The sequence below is a fragment of the Salmo salar genome, chromosome ssa22 (genome assembly GCF_905237065.1).
Source record: "Salmo salar chromosome ssa22, Ssal_v3.1, whole genome shotgun sequence".
Classification (NCBI taxonomy): Eukaryota; Metazoa; Chordata; class Actinopteri; order Salmoniformes; family Salmonidae; genus Salmo; species Salmo salar.
Genome location: NC_059463.1, coordinates 48,242,040 through 48,266,298, shown reverse-complemented (window position 1 = coordinate 48,266,298; position 24,259 = coordinate 48,242,040). Strand labels below are relative to the sequence as shown.

The window sequence follows — 24,259 nt, the reverse complement described above, 5'->3', positions numbered from 1 at the left end:
TAATGCTGCTTCTACCTCTGTAGTCCTTTTTAGACTCGCAAAGATTTAGTATGACCTCTGAGTTGGGATGACTCACGATAGTTGATTGAGAATCCAAATGAAATGGTCCAGTGGGGTGTCAGCCGCGGGGAATGCAGCTTCATGATTCGTTGCCAGCTTGTCTCTATAATGGTGTTTTGACCATGGAGGTTTTGCCTGTATCCTGCTGGTGCTTTACCCAACTCCCTCAGCTTCACAGGGTCAGAACTGTGTTTGCTGACTTTTCACTTGTTACTCTGTGTGTGGATCTGGTGTCTGTGTTTTTGGTGTCTGTGTTTTAGGGCTGTGACGGTCATGGAAATGTTGGATTAATAGACACTCTCTTCAGCTCCTGACTGCATGTGCTGCTGCAGGGGGGGGGAGAACTTGTTTGCTAAAACACCTTGCTTGTTTCAGCACGGAGCAACGGTTTCATCATGTTGGAGAGTCTAGTCCATGTTACAGCAGAAACAGACTTAACTGCACAAATGCCTGGGTGTCCCATCTCCAGGCACCTGTTCATCCAGGCACCTGGTCCATCCAGGCACCTGTTCATCCAGGCACCTGGTCCATCCAGGCACCTGGTTCATCCAGGCACCTGGTCCATCCAGGCACCTGGTCCATCCAGGCACCTGGTCCATCCAGGCACCTGGTCCATCCAGGCACCTGGTCCATCCAGGCACCTGGTCATCCAGGCACCTGGTCATCCAGGCACCTGGTCATCCAGGCACCTGGTCCATCCAGGCACCTGGTCCATCCAGGCACCTGGTATCCAGGCACCTGGTCCATCCAGGCACCTGGTCCATCCAGGCACCTGGTCCATCCAGGCACCTGTTCATCCAGGCACCTGTTCACTCCACACATTTATTAGAATAAAAATATATATGTTTACGTTTAGTTTATATTCATGACGGCCTTCATCCATAACCGTCTGTTAAATGGTAATTGTGCCAACCCTATGTCTGTGTAGGTGATTGTGTCTCACGAATTACCTCTCTTTCTCCCAGGTCTCCCCATGTCCGTGAGCCGTCGGCTGCGGCTTTGCGGCACCCCACCCCTAGAGTGGTCTGTCGCTGCAGTTCGGACCCTGTGATTTCCCCCCCCTCCTGTCCCCCCCCTCCCCATCCCCTCCCCACCCCTCCTCCTCCCTCCCCCCGTTCCCCTCCTCATCGCTGTGCAGGACGTCATGAGCATAGTAATCGCGCTGGGAGTCACCACACCAGAAACGTCCTACTCAGATATGGCTGCTGGATCAGAGTGAGTACCGCGCGGGTGGGTGGGTGGGGTGGAGTGGATGGCAGGCAGGCGGGGTGGAGGGTGTACCGTGCGGGTGGAGGAGAGAGGAGGTGTGAGGGTGAGAATGCATCCTTCTTCACCTTCTAGAAATAGACTTGTCAACTGTGGTGAAAGCCTTTCTCTTACATTGTAAAAATAAACAAGGTGGAAAAACCTTGAACTGATGCACTCAACCACCACATACATCACATACTGGAACTGAATAGTGATGATGCCAAGGCTAAATCAGACAAGTATTGAAATAGGAGCCCAACAGTCCACTGTTCTGCTGAACACTGTGAAGAAATGTCCATAGAAACCACAGATGAAATGGACCTGAACCCAGCGCTGCTGCTACACTGTAGGTGGGACAGATGAAATGGACCTGAACCCAGCGCTGCTGCTACACTGTAGGTGGGACAGATGAAATGGACCTGAACCCAGCGCTGCTACTACACTAGGTGGGACAGATGAAATGGACCTGAACCCAGCGCTGCTGCTACACTGTAGGTGGGACAGATGAAATGGACCTGAACCCAGCGCTGCTGCTACACTGTAGGTGGGACAGATGAAATGGACCTGAACCCAGCGCTTCTGCTACACTGTAGGTGGGACAGATGAAATGGACCTGAACCCAGCGCTGCTGCTACACTGTAGGTGGGACAGATGAAATGGACCTGAACCCAGCGCTGCTGCTACACTGTAGGTGGGACAGATGAAATGGACCTGAACCCAGCGCTGCTGCTACACTGTAGGTGGGACAGATGAAATGGACCTGAACCCAGCGCTGCTGCTACACTGTAGGTGAGACAGATGAAATGGACCTGAACCCAGCGCTGCTGCTACACTGTAGGTGGGACAGATGAAATGGACCTGAACCCAGTGCTGCTGTAGGTGAGACGGATGAAATGGACCTGAACCCAGTGCTGCTGTAGGTGAGACAGATGAAATGGACCTGAACCCAGCACTGCTGTAGGTGAGACAGATGAAATGGACCTGAACCCAGCACTGCTGTAGGTGAGACAGATGAAATGGACCAGAACCCAGCACTGCTGTAGGTGAGACAGATGAAATGGACCTGAACCCAGCACTGCTGTAGGTGAGACAGATGACTGAGCTTCTATGGAATGTAGCTGGATCAGGCCTCCTTCCCCCTCTCCATACATGTCTTCTCCTCCTTCTTCTCCCCACCCAACCTGACTCAGGGGGATTTCACTTCACATCAAAACAATGATAAGCAGACAAGACATTTACAAAAAAATCTCCTGCTGGGATGTAATATGTTCTTGTTTGAGATGGAGCGTTATGACATTTGAGATGATAGTTATGCAGCACTTTGTGCACCTGGACTATAGTTGTTAGGTGAAAGACGAGGTTGTTCTCCTCTCCCACCGAGACCTCTGCTAAAGGGCAACGGGGGAGGTGCATAACACGCCAGGCATCATGGCGGCCGACATTCCATTTCCTGAATGGTCATCATTCTCCCAGGCTTTCCTTGGTTCTTGGGGGATGTTTTGGGCTGTGGTGCCATCTAGTGTACAGAACAGGCCTGGGAGATTTCACCTGCTGGTTGTTTACAAGCTTAGCTGCTGTATAAGTGGTTGACAAAATGGCTTTCACCATAGTTAGACTAAATGTTTAGTCTTTCTAGATAAAATGTTTCTTCTAACTTGTCCCATTATCTGGTTGTCTTTCTATCTTGAACTTCTCTACTTTCTCCTGCTCTCACTCGCTCTCTCGCTCGCACTCTCAGCCCTGAGTCAGTGGAAGCAAGTCCTGCTGTGAACGAGAAAAACTACCCCAACCACAACTGTGGGAGTGCACACAGTCATGGGTATCGGGGACTACCATATACTGTGAGTACACGGCTCTGCTCTATCACTATTAGTCTCTGTTCTATACTTAGATATCTACCTTCACTCTAATTATAGTCTCTGTTCTATACTTAGATATCTACCTTCACTCTAATTATAGTCTCTGTTCTATACTTAGATATCTACCTTCACTCTAATTATAGTCTCTGTTCTATACTTAGATATCTACCTTCACCCTAATTATAGTCTCTGTTCTATACTTAGATATCTACCTTCACTCTAATTATAGTCTCTGTTCTATACTTAGATATCTACCTTCACTCTAATTATAGTCTCTGTTCTATACTTAGATATCTACCTTCACTCTAATTATAGTCTCTCTTCTATACTTAGATATCTACCTTCACTCTAATTATAGTCTCTGTTCTATACTTAGATATCTACCTTCACTCTAATTATAGTCTCTGTTCTATACTTAGATATCTACTTTCACTCTAATTATAGTCTCTGTTCTATACTTAGATATCTACCTTCACTCTAATTATAGTCTCTGTTCTATACTTAGATATCTACCTTCACTCTAATTATAGTCTCTGTTCTATACTTAGATATCTACCTTCACTCTAATTATAGTCTCTGTTCTATACTTAGATATCTACCTTCACTCTAATTATAGTCTCTGTTCTATACTTAGATATCTACCTTCACTCTAATTATAGGCCAGTCTTTGTTATACACTTAGTTATCAATATTTCGGTCAAGTACCTTTTTGTAAGAGAATACTTCTGGACTTTTTGCAGAAAACTAAATGAATTAGTCAGTGTACGAGCATGTAAAGCCAGTACGGCTGCATGTGGAATCTTAGGTCAGAGACGAAGGATTATCCCTCACAACACGGCAGTCTCACGTATCTAGACATACCAAACAAATTAAAGTCAGCGCAATGTTGGAACTCTGTAAAGCTGCTTGACACGTCCACATAGCGCCACCTTGCGTTTTCAGCTAACAGGTTGTATTGTCATGTACCATTTGGTTTGTCCTCATTTTCATTCGTCTTCCATTTTCCGTTTCCTCTTCCTCCTTTTTTTGTGCCTGAACACCTGTTGTTTGAAGATGCAACAGTCTTCCGTTGTGTGTTGTCAGGATCACAACTATGGCGCGCCCCCTCCCCCCACCCCACCCGCCTCCCCGCTCTCCCAAACCATCATTCCCCGCATGGAGCTCAACCACGCCTCCCGCTACCATGACAACGCCACCAATGGCGGCCAGGAGGAGAACTCTGCCGACAGCGAAAGCTCGTCAGAGGAGGACGGTGCTGTGGCCAGCTGGTGCCACTGCAGCCTGACGCAGGACGGCTTCCTCATCAAGTGCGAGAGCTGCAGGTGAGAGAACGTGTTCCTGAATACACTCTGTTGATGTGTAGAAGTGCCAGGTGATTTTATACATGTTTGCTATATTTGTGTGCGTCACCTCTTCTATTTGTCTTACATGAATACACAGACATAGTATAAGTCATATATTGATATAGCAGATCTGCAATTTCCTGGTTGTAATATTGTTCTGTGATTTCAGGGGGCTGGACAGGAGGAAAGGACTGTATGGCCAACGCAGGAAACCAGAAAATGTATCAGGTATTGTGAAGGGTACTTGAAACACACTGCATTATATTCATCTTAATGTCCGTCTTCCAAGTATGGAACACGCATACAGCCACAACATTAATGCTTTGGCAGTACATACAGTTGAAGTCAGAAGTTTACATACACTTAGTCATTAAAACTCGTTTTTCAACCACTCCACAAATTTCATGTTAACAAACTATAATTTTGGCAAGTCGGTTTGGACATCTACTTTGTACATGACACAAGTAATTTTTCCAACAATTGTTTACAGATTATTTCACTTATAATTCACTGTATCACAATTCCAGTGGGTCAGAAGTTTACATACGCTAACACGGAACCCAAACCGGCTGCGTGCGTGCGCCATCGTGCATACATTTTATTTTGTCCCCCGACACCAAACAAGATCACGACACGCAGGTTAAAATATCAAAACAAACTCTGAACCAATTACATTAATTTAGGGACAGGTCGAAAAGAATTAAATATTTATGGGAATTTAGCTAGCTAGCTTGCACTTGCTAGCTAATTTGTCCTATTTAGCTAGCTTGCTGTTGCTAGCTAATTTGTCCTGGGATATAAACATTAGGTTGTTATTTTACCTGAAATGCACAAGGTCCTCTACTCCGCCAATCCACACATAAAACGGTCAACCGAAATGTTTCTAGTCATCTCTCTCCCTTCCAGGCTTTTTCTTCTCTTGACTTTATATTGCGATTGGCAACTTTCATAAATTAGGTGCATTACCGCCACTGACCTCGTTCATCTTTCAGTCACCCACGTGAGTATAACCAATGAGGAGATGGCACGTGGGTAACTGCTTCTATAAACCAATGAGGAGATGGGAGAGGCAGGACTTTCAGCGCGATCTTCTATTTTAGCCCTTGGCAACGCGCACGAGCAGTGTGGGAGCAATAATTGAATAACACAGATTTCTTTTGCAACGCTCACACACGCGACGCGGGCGGTGTAGTCAGCCTGTTAGTTGACTGTCCGTTTAAACAGCTTGGAAAATTCCAGAAAATGATTTAATGGCTTTAGAAGCTTCTGATAGGCTAATTGACATAATTTGAGTCAATTGGAGGTGTACCTGTGGATGTATTTCAAGGCCTACCTTCAAACTCAGTGCCTCTTTGCTTGACATCATGGGAAAATCAAAAGAAATCAGCCAAGACCTCAGAATTCTTTTGTTGTTGACATCCACAAGTCTGGTTCATCCTTGAGAGCAGTTTCCAAACGCCTGAAGGTACCACGTTCATCTGTACAAACAATAGTACGCAAGTATAAACACCATGGGACCACGCAGCCGTCATACCGCTCAAGGAGACGCGTTCTGTCTCCTAGAGATGAACGTACTTTGGTGTGAAAAGTGCAAATCAATCCCAGAACAGCAGCAAAGGACATTGTGAAGATGCTGGAGGAAATGGGTACAAAAGTATCTATATCCACAGTAAAACGAGTCCTATAGCGACATAACCTGAAAGGCCGCTCATCAAGGAAGAAGCCACTGCTCCAAAACCGCCATAAAAAGCCAGACTACGGTTTGCAACTGCACATGGGGACAAAGATCGTACTTTTTGGAGGAATGTTCTTTGGTCTGATGAAAGAAAATTGAACTGTTTGGCCGTAATGACCATCGTTATGTTTGGAGGGAAAAGGGGGAGGCTTGCAAACCGAAGAACACCATCCCAACCGTGAAGCACGGGGGTGGCAGCATCATGTTGTGGGGGTGCTTTGCTGCAGGAGGAACTGGTGCACTTCACAAAATAGATGGCATCATGAGCTAGGGGAAATTATGTGGAGATATTGAAGCAACATCTCAAGACATCAGTCAGGAAGTTAAAGCTTGGTCGCAAATGGGTCTCCCAAATGGACAATGACTCCAAGCATACTTCCAAAGTTGTGGCAAAATGGCTTAAGGACAACAAAGTCAAGGTATTGGAGTGACCATCACAAAGCCCTGACCTCAATCCTATAGAAAATGTGTGGGCAGAACTGAAAAAGCGTGTGCGAACAAGGAGGCCTACAAACATCACTCAGTTACACCAGCTCTGTCAGGAAGAATAGGCCAAAACTCACCCAACTTATTGTGGGAAGCTTGTGGAAGGCTACCTGAAACGTTCGACCCAAGTTAAACAATTTAAAGGCAATGCTACCAAATACTAATTGAGTGTATGTAAACTTCTGACCCACTGGGCATGTGATGAAAGAAATAAAAGGTGAAATAAATAATTCTCTCAACTATTATTCTGACATTTCACATTCTTAAAATAGTGGTGATCCTAACTGACCCAAAACAGGGAATCTTTACCAGGATTAAATGTCAGGAATTGTGCAAAACTGAATTTAAATGCATTTGGCTAAGGTGTATGTAAACTTCCAACTTCAACTGTACATATATTTTTCCACTTGGCCTCAACCTCATGTAAACGCCATGGGCCAGTTTTCCTGGACACAGATTAAGCATAGGCCTGGACTAAGAAGATCAAAGGAGGATCTCTATTGAAGTAGCTTTTTAGTACTGGACTAGGCTTAATATTAGTCCGAGAAACCGAAGTGATCACTGTTGACGAGCCAGGTACCTGTGCATGCTCAAGTCTCTCTTCTTGTTTCTAGTGGGCGAGAGCAGTGCCACGGAGAGCGGCGACGAGGAGGTGTCGCCCGCCACAGTGTCCTACACGGCGACACAGCACACGCCCACCAGCATCACGCTCACTGTCAACCGCGTCAAGCGGAACAAGTCCAAGAAGAGGAAGAAGAGCACGGAGAAGGCCCATGTAGCGCCCAAGGGAAAGAAGATCAAGGTTGGTACTAGGAAGCGAGGGCCCAATTAACACTGCAAAGAGTCCCACCTGTGTGCTAAATGCGAGGCATGCCAGGCAAAAGTGACGTGCTAAATGTAGTGCTAGTGGAAGGTGCAAGACCCACGTGAGCTAAATGTAGTGCTAGTGGAAGTTGCCAGCCGCCACGTGGGCTAAATGTAGTGCTAGTGGAAGGTGCCAGACCCACGTGGGCTAAATGTAGTGCTAGTGGAAGGTGCCAGCCGCCACGTGGTGCAAATGTAGTGGTAGCAACAATAAGTGTTGACAAATGTCACACGAGCAAAGTTTGAAAAGGGTCTGAGTGTGCAAATGCATAACTCGCAGCTAGCAAGAGGACCAAGATCGCAAAGTTTCCTGTTTAACTTGCTGAGAAGGCTGATGTCACCGTACTCGTATATGTAATTGATAGTTTGATCAGATGATACTCGTGACCGGAAAAAACTGAAGGGTTTTAATATGCCCAAGTAGATGTTGTCAAAATGAAAGTTTTCTTTTTTTTTAAGATCACAGGTAATTACTGAGTAAAAATCGTATCAGGAAAATGACTACTTGGCACACCCCAGCTGAGTATGCCTATTATCGACCTCTAGAAGCCAAGAGAGGAGTTGCAGTCTTTTTCTAGTGGCAGAAATAGTTATTTTTGGTACGTTATTTTAGATTAAACTCAAATGTCTAAACGTTGAATACAGACTCTCTGAAACTGTGTAAACGTTGTGAGTGGACTCTGAAATGTGGTCAATACGTTGAGTAAACAAGCGTCTGTCTTTACAGGCCTTCAGAGAGGGTTCTAGAAAGTCCATGAGGATGAAGGTAAGATTCGTTCATTCCTGAGGATCTTCTGTTTAGTTATATACCAATGTATACTACTACACATTTGAACTTCACAGCGTTATTGTATAGTGGCTTGTGAAAGTATTCACTCCCCTTGCCATTTTTCCTATTTTGTTGCCTTACAACCTGGAATTAAAATATATTTTTTGGGGGATTTGTATCATTTGATTTACACAACATGCCTACCACTTTGAAGATGCAAAATATTTGTCTTTGTGAAACAAACAAGAAATAAGACAAAAAAAACTGAACTTGAGCGTGCATAACTATTCAACCCCTCCAAAGTCAATACTTTGTAGAGCCACCTTTTGCAGGAATTACAGCTGCAAGTCTCTTGGGATATGTCTCTGTAAGCTTGGCACATCTAGCCACTGGGATTTTTGCCCATTCTTCAAGGCAAAACTGCTCCAGCTCCTTCAAGTTGGATGGGTTCCGCTGGTGTACAGCAATCTTTAAATCATACCACAGATTCTCAATTGGATTGAGGTCTGGGCTTTGACTAGGCCATTTCAAAACATTTAGATGTTTCCCCTCCTTGTTGCTTTAGCAGTATGCTTAGGATCATTGTTCTGCTGGAAGGTGAACCTCCGTCCCAGTCTCAAATCTCTGGAAGACTGAAACAGGTTTCCCTCAAGAATTTCCCTGTATTTAGCGCCAGCCATCATTCCTTCAATTCTGACCAGTTTCCCATGGGGATGGTGTTCTCGGTGTGATGAGAGGTGTTGGGTTTGTGGCAGACATAGCGTTTCCTTGATGGCTAAAAAGCTACATTTTAGTCTCATCTGACCAGAGTACCTTCTTTCATATGTTTGGGGAGTCTCCCACATGCCTTTTGGCGAACCACAAATGTGTTTGCTTATTTTCTTCTTTAAGCAGTGGCTTGTTTTCTGGCCACTCTTCCGTAAAGCACAGCTCTGTGGAGTGTACGGCTTAAAGTGGTCCTGCGGACAGATACTCCAATCTCCGCTGTGGAGCTTTGCAGCTCCTTCAGGATTATCTTTGGTCTCTCTGGTGCCTCTCTGATTAATGCCCTCCTTGCCTGGTCTGTGAGTTTTGGTGGGCGGTCCTCTCTTGGCAGGTTTGTTGTGGTGCCATATTCTTTAAATGTTTTAATAATTGATTTAATGGTGCTCCGTGGGATGTTCAAAGTTTCTGATATTTTTTTATTACTCAACCCTGATCTGTACTTCTCCACAACTTTGTCCCTGACCTGTTTGGAGAGCTCCTTGGTCTTCATGGTGTCGCTTGCTTAGTGATGCCCCTTGCTTAGTGGTGTTGCAGACTCTGGGGCCTTCCAGAACAGGTGTATAAACTCAGCAAAAAAAGAAACGTCCTCTCACTGTCAACTGCGTTTATTTTCAGCAAACTTAACATGTGTAAATATTTCTATGAACATAAGATTCAACATCTGAGACAAACTGAACAAGTTCCACAGACATGTGACTAACAGAAATTGAATAATGTGTCCCTGAACAAAGGGGGGGTCAAAATCAAAAGTAACAGTCAGTATCTGGTGTGGCCACCAGCTGCATTAAGTACTGCAGTGCATCTCCTCATGGACTGCACCAGATTTGCCCGTTCTTGCTGTGAGAACACTGACATTCCTGTCTTGCAGGAAATCACGCACGGAACGAGCAGTATGGCTGGTGGTATTGTCATGTTGGAGGGTCATGTCAAGATGAACCTGCAGGAAGGGTACCACATGAGGGAGGAGGATGTCTTCCCTGTAACTCACAGCGTTGAGATTGCCTGCAATGACAACAAGCTCAGTGCGATGATGCTGTAACACACCGCCTCAGACCATGACGGACCCTCCACCTCCAAATCGATTCCGCTCCAGAGTACAGGTCTCGGTGTAACGCTCATTTCTTCGACCATAAATGCAAATCCGATCATCACCCCATGTGAGACAAAACCGCAACTCGTCAGTGAAGAGCACTTTTTGCCAGTCCTGTCTGGTCCAGCGACGGTGGGTTTGTGCCCTGGCCACATCTGCAGTCCTCATGCCTCCTTGCAGCATGCCTAAGGCACGTTCACGCAGATGAGCAGGGACCCTGAGCATCTATCTTTTGGTGTTTTTCAGAGTCAGTAGAAAGGCCTCTTTAGTGTCCTACGTTTTCATAACTGTGACCTTAATTGCCTACTGTCTGTAAGCTGTTAGTGTCTTAACGACCGTTCCACAGGTGCATGTTCATTAATTGTTTATGGTTCATTGAACAAGCATAAGAAACAGTGTTTAAACCATTTACAGTGAAGATCTGAAGTTATTTGAATTTTTACGAATTATCTTTCAAAGACAGGGTCCTGAAAAAGAGACATTTCTTTTTATGCTGGGTGTATATTCTGAGATTATGTGACACTTAGATTGCACACAGGTGGACTAATTATGTGACTTCTGAAGGTAATTGGTTGCACCAGATCTTATTTAGGGGCTTCATAGCAAAGGGGGTGAATACATATGCACGCACCACTTTTCCGCAGAAAATATTTTTTCAATTTCTTGAAACAAGTTATTTTTCATTTCACTTCACCAATTTGGACTATTTTGTGTGTCCCAATTACATGAAATCCAAATAAAAACCCATTTAAATTACAGGTTGTAATGCAACAAAATAGGAAAAAGGCCAAGGGGGATGAACACTTTTGCAAGGCACTATATGGGGTAAGGACTAAATCTTGTCATCAGTGCCACTTTGTGTTGCACCGGGAATCTATTGAGTGACCTATGTTCCATTGAGCATAACACAAAGACACCCGTCACCTTATTATGACACGGTGCATGTGATCTAGAACACAGTGCATTACCCAAGCACCCACCCATGATAACACATGCGTCTCTAAACACTTTGACTTGGTATGGCTCCAAAGCAAGAAGAAACACGTAGACCTGAAATGGACATTTTTGAAAAAGGTCTTCCCTGTATGAAGGTGAATATATATATTTTTTAAGTGTATTTATTTTTAACACGACACTGCTCTGGAGTAAACACTCTCCTCCCACCCTCCTCCAGAACTCCACGACGGAGGCCAGCGCAGTGGACGAGACTACAGTGGAGGGCTGGGAGAGCCGCATCCGCCAGTGGACGGACCAGTACGAGGAGGCTACAGCCAACCAGTACAGCGCCGATGTCCAGATGCTGCTCCAGCTGCACCGTGCCGTTACCGCCGAGGGCGTGGCGAGTGAGACTACCTCACCGGCCCAGGTCAACGCCTCGGCGGACGCCATGGACACAATTAACCGTACAGAGCTGGCGTGCAACAATACGGTGCTGGGCTCTCAGATGCAGTTACAGCTGGGGCGGGTGACGCGTGTGCAGAACCACAGGAAGATCCTGCGGGCGGCAAGGGATCTAGAGCCAGACACCCTGATCATCGAGTACCGGGGCAAGGTCATGCTGAAACAGCAGTTTGAGGTCAACGGACACTTCTTCAAAAAGTATGCGTTCTCTGAAATATTCATACGCTGTGGAAGAATTGTGTTAAACTGCGCCAGTGTTTTAAAAATGTTTTATGGAGGAAATGTATGCTGTATTCAGGATAAACATTAGCACTGTAAAATATTATGCAAAAATGCACATTTTGACATTATTTTGACTTTTTTTTAGGCCCTACCCCTTTGTGCTGTTCTACTCCAAATTCAACGAGGTGGAGATGTGCGTGGACGCGCGGACGTTTGGGAATGATGCACGCTTCATCCGGAGGTCCTGCACGCCCAACGCAGAGGTCAGCCATCTTGGTTTTGTGTTTGTTTTCTTCAAGAAAGGCATTGGGTGCATCTCAATCGTCTCTCCCTCTCATCTCTGGTCGTTAGTTCAGTTCACTCATCTCAGGTGAATTGAGGTCAGTCAATCAATCAAATGTATTTATGAAGCCCTTTTTACATCAGCAGATGTCACAAAGTGCTATACAGAAACCCAGCCTAAAACCCCAAACAGCAAGCAATGCAGATGTAGGTCTCACCTATCCAGATCTCTGATGTCATCGTAGATGAAGGAAAGGAGATTAGGAGAGCAGGCCACTCAGGACTATTGAGACGTACCCTTCTAGAGGGAAATGGATACAGTTATGATCTCCTAGATAGAAGACACGCCTTCTGTCTCCTCTCCAGGTTCGCCATATGATCGCCGAGGGCATGATCCACCTCTGTGTCTACGCTGTCACGCAGATCCCCAGAGACGCAGAGGTCACCATCGGCTTTGACTATGACTTCAATAGCTGGTCAGTGTCAATTATATCTATGAAAGCCGTTTTACATCAGCAGTTGTCACAAATCACACAAAAGACTGTTTCTCTTGTCTGTCTCTTGACTCCAAAGTGTCCAGTATCTTTGGGGTTCAGAAAAGTGTGATCAAAATCCTATGTATTATCATTATTACAGTAACTATAAGGTGGACTGTGCCTGCCACAAGGACAACCAGCAGAACTGCCCTGTGCAGAAGCATAACCAGAACCCGCGCGAGTCCCTAGGCTGCCCCGGCACGGGGTCACTACCCTCCCAGCTCCCAGGGCACACGGGGGCAGAGACGCGGCGGCGGAAGGCCCGGCGGAGAGAGATAGAAGGGTCAGGCGGCGGCCCAGGACCGGGCGGGATGTCGGATGACAGTAACCAGCCGCCCGAGGAGAGTGGTGAGGTCCGGGAGACGCTGCAGGGCAACGGCAGCCTGGGCAACAGCGATGTTGAGGTATGTGTGAATCTTGGTGCAACGGTGTGTGTGTGTGTGTGTGTGTGTGTGTGTGTGCGCATACAGGCAGTTAATGGTGAGGTGTGTGGTGTGGCAGTTTGTAATGGAATGTGGTGCTGTCCCACTAAGACACATTGGGGTGTATCCACTGTGCAGTGAAAATGTCCCACATTTATCATTCACAATGTAATGTGTATGTGTGTTACAGGAGGGCCTCCTCAAGCAGGAGGAAGGAGAGGAGGGCGAGCTGGACCAGAACGGAGTCCTCATCTCCAGTAGACAGGTATATGCTGCCTACATCACCGCTTTGACATCAATTCCTGTTACACTGACCAACCCACTGTCATAATATGGAATCGTAGTATTAGTCTTCAGTTCGTAATCTACCCTCTCTCTCTCTCTGTAGAAGAAGACGTCTACCACAGGGGGCATAGATGAGCCCAAACAGGAGGGCCTGGAGTGCGAGGAGTGGAGCAGAGGGAACCCCACGGGGAGTAACCCCACACCCCACCAAGCAGGGGTGGGGATAAGCACCCGTCGTGCAACTTACGCCACTGTGAGTCGGACTTCCCTCCCCCTTAGCGCCACATTCTCTTTTTGAACTTTGTGTCCAATTATCCAATTTAATTTATCCCTTAACAGAATCTCCCTCTCGGTCTCCAGGAACCCTCCTTAGCAGCCGACGCAGACAAGACCCAGACATCTGCCGCTCCCCTCCCGGCCCCCCTTGCTCCCCCCAAGCCTCCCCCGGCCCGCTCCTCCAAACCCCGGCCTAAGAGCCGTATCTCGCGCTACCGCTCCAGCTCGTCGCAGCGCGCCCGGCGCCAGCGGCAGGCCCTGGCCCAGCAGCAGGCGGCCCTGGAGCAGGGGGCGGCGGCTGAGATGCAGGAGAGCCCCCTGGGGGCCCCTGGTTCAGAGCTGGGCCTGGTGGACGGAGCACTGGGAGTCGGGCAGGTCTTAGACGGAGAAGGCCTGAGTGCTCTGAACAAGGGCAACCTGCCCAAGACCAAGAAGGTGAGAGGGATGGGCCTGGCTTCCAACCACCTTTTTGGGGATTTAATCATTATTATTAATTGACCCTTTATTAAACCAGGAGAACTCTTTTGAGGTTAAGAACCTATTTTTCCTTGCTGAATTACAGATTTATAGGCTAATATCAACACAATACAAATATCACACACAAACTTGACAATTTGTCCCTAAAAAGTCTCCCCCCACCCTCCAGTATCTGGTGACAGAGTGGCTGAACGACAAGGTAGCCCAGCAGGAGGTGCCCACGGTGGAGCGGCAGCTGCGCATTACCACCGACCCCACGGTGCTGGCCACCACCCTCAACATGCTGCCGGGCCTGACGGCCTCGCCGCTCATCTGCACAGCGCCCAAGCACTACGTGCGCTTCGGCTCGCCCTTCAACCCCGAGCGCCGGCGCCGGCCCGTCAGCGTGGACGCAGCCTACGGATCCTTCAAGAAGGTACCCGGGGAGACAGTTGTGGGAGTTGTCATAAAGTCGGTTATGGGTTGAATGGAGAATAGGGTAGATGGGGAAATGTAGTGTAGCAGGTGCTCCAGAAGGAGGGGGCTGTTGGAAGTGGATGCATCCCAATAATCTCTCCTTTCCCCTAAAGTGTGCACTTGTTCACTTCCCTTCATAAATGTGAAAGAGTTTCAGTATATTGTCTCAGGCTGATATCTATTTGTATCTGTGTTCAGAGATGGATCCAACAGGCCCAGTGCGAGAGTGGGCCGTGTTCTGGAGGCCTGGAGGACGGCACCGAGTCCACCTCCTCTCACCAAAGTAACAGCAGCAGCTCCACCCCTAACCCTTTCAAAGCAGGTATCTGCCGCTTTTTGGTCTCCTAACAAGTCTAGCAGGGTTTGTAATCTAGGACAGATCTGATTTAATCTAGGACAGATCTGATTTAATCTAGGACAGATCTGATTTAATCTAGGACAGATCTGATTTAATCTAGGACAGATCTGATTTAATCTAGGACAGATCTGATTTAAAATACGTTGACAATTCGTTTTAGGTTGGGTTTGAACTTTTCTACTTTTCTATTGGTTCCACTGCAACAGGCAAACTCAATGAAGCACAGATAGAATATTTGAAAGGATTTTTAATCGTTTTTTGAAGCCACGTCTGGTGTAGTGTTCTTGCAGTTGGAGGTTATGTGAAATTGATCTCAAAATAAATGTTGATTCAACATAGATTAATAACCAATTGTTTTAGCTACTTTGTCCTAATTAGTCAACCATGCACGTCATTTAATTTGAAATTAACTTAACACCAAATGAAGATCCTTTTAATCATCGGCATACGCTGACACCTGTCACAGAGATAATCTGAGGCTATTGCTTTCTTTCCGCTCGCCGCTAAAAAGAACTGGCGGCGCCCCCCAAGAAGCGGCGGTCCATTTACGAGGCGGAGGCGGCTCCACCACTTCCCGGCTCAGAAGAACACAGTCTGCTACTGAGGCCCTTGTCACCCATCACGCCCCCGTTGCCCTCAGACCACCCCCTACTCAGCCCCGCCTCCTACACCGCCCCCGCCCTGCTGGGTCGTTACGGCGACGAGGAGCACCGGCTGTCCAATGGCTACTCACCGCTGCCCTCGCTGCCCACCAGCCGCTGCAACACGCCACTGCAGTTTGAGGTACTGGGGACACAGAGAACGCCCCTAGAACACACACACACACACACACACACGACATATTGAAATACACACACATATGACATACTGAAATACACACACATATGACATACTGAAATACACACACATACAAAACGATGGGCCACCCGAACAGGAAAATTCAGCATTGAACTACAGTGCATATACATGGTTGTTTTCACTGTGCTACCTATCTGTTTGTAGTGGTATTTAATGTGTCTCCTTCTTTCCTACCCATCCAGAACATATCGTCTCCAGAGGCCTCTCCTGTGCACAGGCCGGAGTCCATCTCTCCAGAGGTAGGTACCCCACAGAGCCAGAGCAGCTGTCAGAGCACTGAAGCCAGGGCTACATGACATTCACTTTAGTCTCACGGGACAGGGAACACGGGCCGATGAGGCCAGTGTTCATCTTGTAACTCTGTCCTCCTCTGCTCCACCTATAGCCGTGCCTGCGGCCAGACTTTGACGCCCAGTGCTGCGCCCTGCAGTTTCCAGACCTCTCCCTGTCCTCGGGCCTGGAGAGCCCCGTGCCCGCCATGTCGGATGACTTCACTCTCCTCTCGGCAACGGGGCCTCCTCCCGACACACAGGGACCGCTCACCCCCTTGGCACCGGGTACCCCGTCCGAGTCGCCCCAGCAGGCCAGAGAGCAGAGCTTCAGGACGGAGTTCAACCTCATCTACACCTGCTCCCCGCTCAACGCCAACCTGGGAAACCCCGCCCCCGCTGCCCCCACCAACAGGCGCATCAGCCAATCAGAGGGCAGCTATTCCCCGGCCGAGTCATTCTACAGCACCGTGAGTGGCCAGGGGATCCTGGCAGAGGCGGGGTCTGACTCGCTGTCGCCCTACGGCGAGCCGCACTATGGCGGCAGCTACCCGGATGGCGGCACGCCACCCCACCACACCAGCAACCCACCACAGAAGAAGAAGGCAAGTCCTCCAACTCGCTCAACTTCTTCCTGCTTTAGTTTTTTTCCCCCTCAGAAATGTAACTGTTAATGAAGATATTTCTGTTCGAAATACATTTCCAAATGGGGGTACGATAGGTAGGTCATGTCTGTAGTGTGGAAGTAGTGCCTACATGCTTATTGGTATAAAGTCTGAATTTGAGTGGAGAGTGATATTGAGACTGTGGTATGAAAATTGAAAGGATACTCATTCATTGTGTCGTCTTTACTTGCTTTGTGTTTTCTATTCACTATGTGTCAAATAGATGAATTGGTCTCAGTGACTCCACATCAACATAATTAAATCAAAATAGACCTGGGGTAATTATTTTCCAAAAAACCTACATCGGTTTGTTTTATTTTGACAAATTGTTACATTTATCTTTTCTATTGTCTGTCAGTTGGCTGCATGGACTTTCAGCTGTCTTTAGAAAGGAATAATACGGGACTTCTAGAATGATTTCCACATTTCTCATTCTGTATGTTTACTGTCTCCTACTGCAGCTAGCCCAACAGGTTGTGTTGTCCACCCTGTCACTCCCCCTATGCTCCTCCTGAAACCTTTGCCAAGTCTTTCTTCCACTGTTTTTTCCAAGGCAGAGGGCCATCCTGCAATCCGTTAGTCTGCTGACAGGACAGCCAGGTTACCAGGCTATAGCAGTAAGACGTGAATACAAGACAGTACAAAATATGGTGAATATTTCCATACGACCATTTAGAAGTGTGCATGTAAATATTGTTTGCATTTGCATACAAACCCCACCCCCGTCCGCCAACCCCCCCCCTCTCCAAAAACGTACCATGAGTATCATCCATTTATCTAAACATCCATTTATCTAAACATCTCTATATCTGAAACATGGTCACCCCATCGGCTCGGAGTGCCATACGAGGCTGATGGTTCATGATATCATCATCAGCCTGTCGAGGTTGGGCCAGGCCTTGCTGGCTTCACTGGCCGTTCGTCTACGGTCCACCTCATCCATAGTTCTGTCCTCCTCTACCTGCATCCTCTTTCACCAGCCTTGACCACGCCCAAGTCAGATCATACCAGCAGTATGGCCAATTCCCATCTAAGAAGCATACCTAAGGGTCCAAGGACAATCAGAAGGCCCATAAAATAAGCCTTTGGAGCCTGAAGCTGTTCTAAGGGCCCAATTGGGATCAAAAGGCCCTAACAAATACAGTGGTCCTCAGATCCTAGTGCGTGGCCATTCTTCAAGTCCTAAGGCCCTGATGGCAACCCTAAGGGTCTAGGTGGGGCCCCCTGAGTGCCTCTCCCTACCCTTCTCTCAGCCCTCTTTTGGTTCAGCTCATCGCACCCCGATAGCCCTGATATCGGACTGTCTATTCAGCCAGCCTGCTCCATATCTCTCACCCCCCATCCCCCGGACCCTGCCTTTGCCATGACAACATTCCGCCGGACTGTTCTCGCTCATTGTCTCTGAGTGTGGCTGAATGTACAGGACTGTTCTCTCTCTCATTGTGGGTGTGTGTACCGTAGTGGGTGTGTGTACCGTAGTGGGTGTGTGTACCGTAGTGGGTGTGGGTACCGTTGTGGGTATGTGTATGTGTACTGTAGTGGGTGTGGGTACCGTAGTGGGTGTGGGTATGGGTACCGTAGTGGGTGGGTGTACCGTAGTGGGTGTGGGTATGGGTACCGTAGTGGGTATGGGTACCGTAGTGGGTGTGGGTACCGTAGTGGGTATGGGTACCGTAGTGGGTGTGGGTATGGGTACCGTAGTGGGTGTGGGTATGGGTACCGTAGTGGGTATGTGTACCGTAGTGGGTGTGGGTGTGTGTACCGTAGTGGGTGTGTGTACCGTAGTGGGTACGGGTACCGTAGTGAGTGTGGGTACGGGTACCGTAGTGGGTGTGTGTACCGTAGTGGGTGTGGGTGTGTGTACCGTAGTGGGTGTGTGTACCGTAGTGGGTGTGGGTACGGGTACCGTAGTGAGTGTGGGTACGGGTACCGTAGTGGGTGTGGGTACGGGTACCGTAGTGGGTGTGGGTATGGGTACCGTAGTTGTTTCGTGTCTGACCTCACAGTAGTTGCTTTGTGTGATGTTTCATGTGACGATGATAATGATAATGATGACAACGACCAGTTGCCTGTGCTGATGTTAGGTTTTGACCGTTACTAACTGTCCATAAAGCACAGAAAGGCTTCAAAAGCAAACAGAAGGTTGGTACGTGAACACGATTGCTTCCCGATCCTGGTAATGGAACTGATACCAATACTCTGGTACAAACATGTATTTTGTTTACCGTTCAGCAGGTGGGTTGTCCCAGCACTGTAAGGTCAGAGTGCTGAAGCTATACTGGATAGTTTCTTTGTCTTTTGTCATATGACTCGTTCCAATGGTCATCCCTCCCAAGGTATAGGTTGTTTTCTTGTTGCACCTATCAACTTCAGATAACCACGCCAACAGAGGATGAGGTTGACCAGTCATAGAACAAAATAGAACTTCCAGGATGGTAGAAGTATTAAATCGTTGACCAGACTCTACACAGTCTTCGCAATGGATCCGACAGAGATTAGTTTGCGTTGCTCTACGTTACGTAGTTCTACGTACTTTTGTGCTGCTGAATTTTCGGAACGCCACTCAGATGGAGCGCGGTAGCTCTGACATCACTGTGGAGAAACCTTTAGGGTTTGGGAACATTTAGGATGTTTGGTCTTTTGGACAATCAGTTGGTAACATGTAAGCGAATGTACATTCAAGATAGAGTCATCTTAATAGTTGATATGATGCATGACGTTGTCTGTCCATACTGCTCTGGTGATTGATAACGGTGTCACAATGCAACCAGTGGTATTGTTTGACACCATGACGTGTGTAACCTCATGGCACTAAGCCTGTACATATGGCTGAGTGGTTCTTTTCCCTCAACTCCTCAGGTGTCTCTGCTGGAGTACCGTAAGAGGAAGCAGGGGAGCAGCAGGGACCCCGACAACGGTGGCAGCTCCCTGGGCACCCGCCTCGGCTCCGTCTGTCCCAGCGCCGAGTCCCCCAGAGGCCCCCATTCCCTCCACTTGCAGCCCTCGTCCTCCCCCCACAGCTCCTTCTCCTCCCCCCCCCAGATGGAGGAGGTGAGCCCCCCAGATAACCACAGCACCACCTCCCACGCCCTGGGACCACCACAGCAACAGCAGCCCAGGGATCAGGAGGGCACCAGCCACTGGTAAGACTAGATATCTCTCACAGTACTTTGTTCCCTGTCACTGTTTTCAGACATATCCACCTTTGCTGTACAACCTTTTTTATGTTGTGAGGTTGACTGGTGTTTGAGACTATTTGCTTGGTAAGGTGGGACCATTAGCAGCCTGAGCCCCGTGCGGTGTCTCCAGACATAGCCAGCTCATCTGAACATAAACCCCTAGTGTGATTGAACGTACTGTACATGACGGTGTTGGTGTTGTGCTTTGATCCAGGATGGTGCCCACGACGGTAGAGCGGCTGAGGGAGGGCCAGGGCGTCTTAGAGCGGGTACTGAGGGGCTCCCTCAAGATGGACCGCGTGCTGAAGAGGACGGATGGCTCGGCTGCTGACAAGGACCCTGGTACTGTACTCGTTTTCACATGAATGTGGCGTAGTAGAAAATTCAGACCAGATGTCCACGTTATTGTCTGAAATATAGACTTCTCGGTGTGTTTAGGCTAAAGTCCAGGTTTGTCTTGTCTGAAATGTAGATATCTAGCCTAGTTTGAAACACAGACAGTTGCTGAATTCAGAGGTTGAGGTTTCAGGGAATGTTCATGCATGTACCATCTGTTCTCCTGTTAAGCTTGTGTCCTGTTGTGTGTTATCCCAGATACAGACCGGTATGAGATCCAGACAGTTCCCCTGGCCTCTCCTATGAAGAGCCCACAGAGATACAGCCCGTCTGTCTACACTTACCAGGTATTGTCCTACGTCATTTGTGAGAATTTAGTGTTTTGTCTGGGCTGGTTCTTGTTTTGTCTGGCGGTGTAATCATTTCTTAAAAGTTTTGCAACGAAAACTAGCCTTTCTGTTGGACAGGCTCAGCAAACCGGGAGAGACCTACCTGAATCTGTCCAATAGAAACGCTAGAATTCAAAAAATAAATTGTTTTGATTACACCTGGGGTTTTTTTTTGGGGGGGGGGGTGTTAATTTGTTTGAGGTGTGTACTGGGTGTCAGGTTAATTCTAAGTCATTTATATGTGTTGTCATTGTAAGGTGCAGCCCCCCTTATCGGAGAGCCACCAGCAGACAGTGGACAGTCCGGCCTTCCTTCAGCAGAGGGCGTCCTCTCCATTACATGGCTCCTACAGCCCCTCGGCCCCCCTTCCCTCAGTTCAGGGCTTCTACCCTCGCCTGTCTCAAGACCACTCGCAGCATCATCCACAACAGCCCCTCAACTCCCCGTCCTCCTTCCCCAACCAGACCACCTCCTCTGCAGACTCAGCCCTATGTGGGGCTTCCAGACCACCAGGAGGCGCTCTGCACCAGTCGAGCGGCAGCAGCAGTATGGACGGGTCCCACGCGTACAGCGCCGGGAGCCAGCTAAAAGCCAGCCTCTTGAACAGCGGGTTGTCAGGGTCTCCTACCCCTGGCTCCAGGGCTCACGGCAACCCTAAAACAGACTTGGGCGCCAGTGTGGCGGGGAACCACACCTCCAGACTGAGCCAGCAGCTGGCGTCCCGGAGCCTGAAACCAGGCAGCCCCGGGCAGGCGGTGCTGCAGGCCGGCTCCAGGCTCCTGGTGGCCACCGCCGGCCAACACTACCCGCAACGCGGGGCACCACTCAGTCCGTTCCAGCACCCCCCCATACAGGGGCCGGGTGTAAGGACACAGTCAGGAAGCTTTTAGGATGTTGTGTTTGTGTGTGTTTTTGCGTGAGAGTGAGTGAAATGGCGTACCTCCTCTCCTAAACCCTCTGGAGAAACTAGGCTTGGGGAAATGTACAGACCTCAGAGGAGCCACGACTCTGCTTCTTGTATTTCTCCTTATTTTCTGTCTTTCTTTTTGTGGAAAACAATTGACTGTGTTCTGCGTCTAGCTAATCGAGGAACTTCAACATCCTCAAGGAATCAATGGAAAAAGAGGAAGAAAATACATGTTCAACAAAAAAGAGAAATCATTTGAAATGACCCTGACATGAACAGACTGTAAAACAGGCAGAGGAGATGGTGAAACTCAACCATGAGTATCTGGACAAAGTGTTTTTGAAGAAATGTACCTGTTGTTTTGGTACTTGGTTTGATAATGCTGAGATGGCAGCAGAGATTTTGTTGAGGTAACTTTTTGTTATTTGGCCAGCAGCAGGGTCAGTCCTGCAGTATACATGTGTTTTGTTTGGAAAGGGTAAACCATACCAGCAAGAGCGTGTGTGTATCATCCGTTATAAAGATGCAGAGAGGGTGGCAGTCATGAGCGCCCTAAAAATCATTCCATATGATTTCCAACTTTTTGTGTAAAATGTTTTTCTGAAAACTCTTGATCTGTATTTCACTGTTCTTTGATTTTCTTCTGCTCTTTGTTTTCCTTCCACACTTGACTGTTTTGATTTGCTTTATTGCTACTTCACAGTAGATTTGCTATATTGTACTTGAGTCAAACAGATCTTGTAATTCATGGTGCTGCAGTTGTTTTAAGTTATTTACAGTTAAATCCAGTTATGTTTCCCACAAATCGGTTGATTCAACTCGCCATCTGTAATTTGGAATCAAACTTTTGCCAGAAATGCATCCTAGTAATCGTTAAAACCTTTTTGTGCTGGAATGCAGGGACAGAGTGAGAAGTAAGAATATATATATATATATTTTTTTTTTTACTCCGTTGTTGGGTTTGTCGTCTCTTTTGAATCCTGTCGGATTATTTTTATCAAAACGTATTGAGAATATATTTTTTCTCTCCTTCTGACCATTCCTTGCATTCCGTATGCCACCTAAGAAAAAAGGATGGTTTGAACGGTATAAAAAAAAGCTGCTGTGTTCTCCTTATTTGTTGCTGCTTCAAAAAGTCTCACTTTCCACAGAATGCTGTACCCCATTTTATTAGGGTCCTCACCAACTGAATACTAAACAAAAAGATGAAAATCACAACGCAAAATTAGTCATGTGCCATGACCACTGCATTGGGACTTTTAATCAACGTTAAATGACATTGCTGATGCACGCTGGGAGTTGTAGTACCCTAGTGATAGGAAGATGGAAATCGTTCAGACTGGACGTTCTAATTTGGTTGAGAGTAAATGTCTTTGGGGCCCCAGGAACCACACTTGGGGCTTCGGACAGAGGGACTGGCCAGCTTGACCGGACACTTGACCTTTCTTCTTATTGCTTCATCCACAGACGTAAGGTACTCACTTGTTACATGAATGTTTAACAGAAGACTTCCGAGAAATGTCACCCAAAATTACCAGCACCTTAAGTTAAGAAATAACCCCTAAAATGAAACAAAAACGACAATGTATGATCATGTGTACTTGTATAAAATGTGTTAAACTGTAAAAAGAGAAATATAGTACACTAAATTTGACGCATGATATTTCTTTTCTGGGACTGACAGATGGTCAGATTGGGATGATTACGTCTGTTGACGAAGTCTTTGTTTTTGCTCTTCACTTTTGACTCCCAGAGAAATTGGACACTGCATTCTTTGGGGGGAATGACGTTTAACTCGTTTTTGTTTTATTTTTTACACAACATAGTGGTGACTATGTGGACTCCCCCATCCAAAAGATAAAAAAGCAGAAGAGATGTAATGCATTTTCATAATAAAATACTGATGATAATGTATTTAGAAAAATTGCCATGTTGATATTTAATGCACTATGGTATGGTACCCGTTCCCAAAAACCTGTTGAAGAAATAGTGAACATTTCTTTACACAATATATAACACTGCCATGTTTTATTTGAAATGATTGATTATATACATATACTGTACACACAGTGAAATATCTCCTTAGCCTGACAAACAGTCAACGGATGAGGCTAGGGAGTCACCCTGTAAGGCTGAGTAAACTCCACAGTCAAGCTTTCTGCTGAGCAATTCATCACTGACATGCACAGCTCAAATCTCAGTGCGGGTGAAGCGTTTGCGGAGCCTGTGTGGAGCGTGCATAGTAGAGTGTAAGCCCAGCCTAGGTTTGTGAAGTTGACCGATGGCGCTCTCGCTTCCTCACATTGAAAACATAGCGGTCTATGACATACAGAAGACTGAACACCTACAAAGGAACCGATAGGAAAATATCAGTGATATAACTATAGACCTTTGTAACACTGCATGGTAATGAAGGGTATCTGGTGGAGATTTGAGGGACACCCTCGGGCAGTGCCGGGTAATAGCGTCAACATCTAGCACCACGCCGTTTGTCTTGTGGCTTATCACGAGGTCAAATCAAACTTATTTGTCACATGCTTCGTAAACAACAGGTGATACAATATTGACATGGTCCGAGTCCTCATCAAACTACTCAGTTTGTCGCATACACCTCGATCACACCGATGGTCATTGCATTTTTGTACACCAGAAGTACATTAATGTTCAATGGAACGCTGAGTTTGCTTTGCAGAGGCAGTTAGTGTGTTGTGTGATGCATTAA

General features: G+C 47.2%; 1 protein-coding gene across 5 annotated transcripts; it reads left to right on the top strand.

Annotated features, from left to right (window-relative positions):
- Positions 1-1,149: 1,149 nt before the first annotated feature.
- Positions 1,150-23,451, top strand: LOC106583631 (histone-lysine N-methyltransferase SETD5). 5 transcript variants are annotated; one of them, XM_014168030.2, is made up of 23 exons: positions 1,150-1,275; positions 3,047-3,149; positions 4,251-4,489; positions 4,680-4,738; positions 7,346-7,533; positions 8,323-8,361; positions 11,394-11,818; positions 11,988-12,105; positions 12,491-12,600; positions 12,761-13,064; positions 13,273-13,347; positions 13,471-13,620; positions 13,728-14,078; positions 14,290-14,535; positions 14,775-14,898; positions 15,446-15,717; positions 15,975-16,031; positions 16,178-16,666; positions 17,284-17,376; positions 19,586-19,869; positions 20,120-20,247; positions 20,500-20,588; positions 20,888-23,451. In XM_014168030.2, the coding sequence occupies exons 1-23, from the start codon at positions 1,205-1,207 to the stop codon at positions 21,518-21,520; spliced, it is 4,647 nt and encodes a 1,548-aa protein (XP_014023505.1). In that variant the 5' UTR covers positions 1,150-1,204; the 3' UTR covers positions 21,521-23,451. The 5 variants fall into 5 exon arrangements, with proteins under 5 accessions (XP_014023505.1, XP_014023507.1, XP_014023504.1 ...); XM_014168032.2 differs by having other exon boundaries at positions 4,221-4,489; positions 13,471-13,584; XM_014168029.2 differs by having other exon boundaries at positions 4,221-4,489; positions 20,894-23,451.
- Positions 23,452-24,259: the final 808 nt, after the last annotated feature.

What these genes read in the sequence shown, in the direction of transcription:
- LOC106583631 (XM_014168028.2), top strand. Translation starts at nt 1,205, where the DNA reads ATGAGCATAGTAATCGCGCTGGGAGTCACCACACCAGAAACGTCCTAC. An exon ending in CCAAGGGAAAGAAGATCAAG is followed by an intron (nt 7,534 to 8,322) that starts GTTGGTACTAGG and finishes CTGTCTTTACAG; the next exon opens with GCCTTCAGAGAGGGTTCTAG. An exon ending in AACGGACACTTCTTCAAAAA is followed by an intron (nt 11,819 to 11,987) that starts GTATGCGTTCTC and finishes ACTTTTTTTTAG; the next exon opens with GCCCTACCCCTTTGTGCTGT.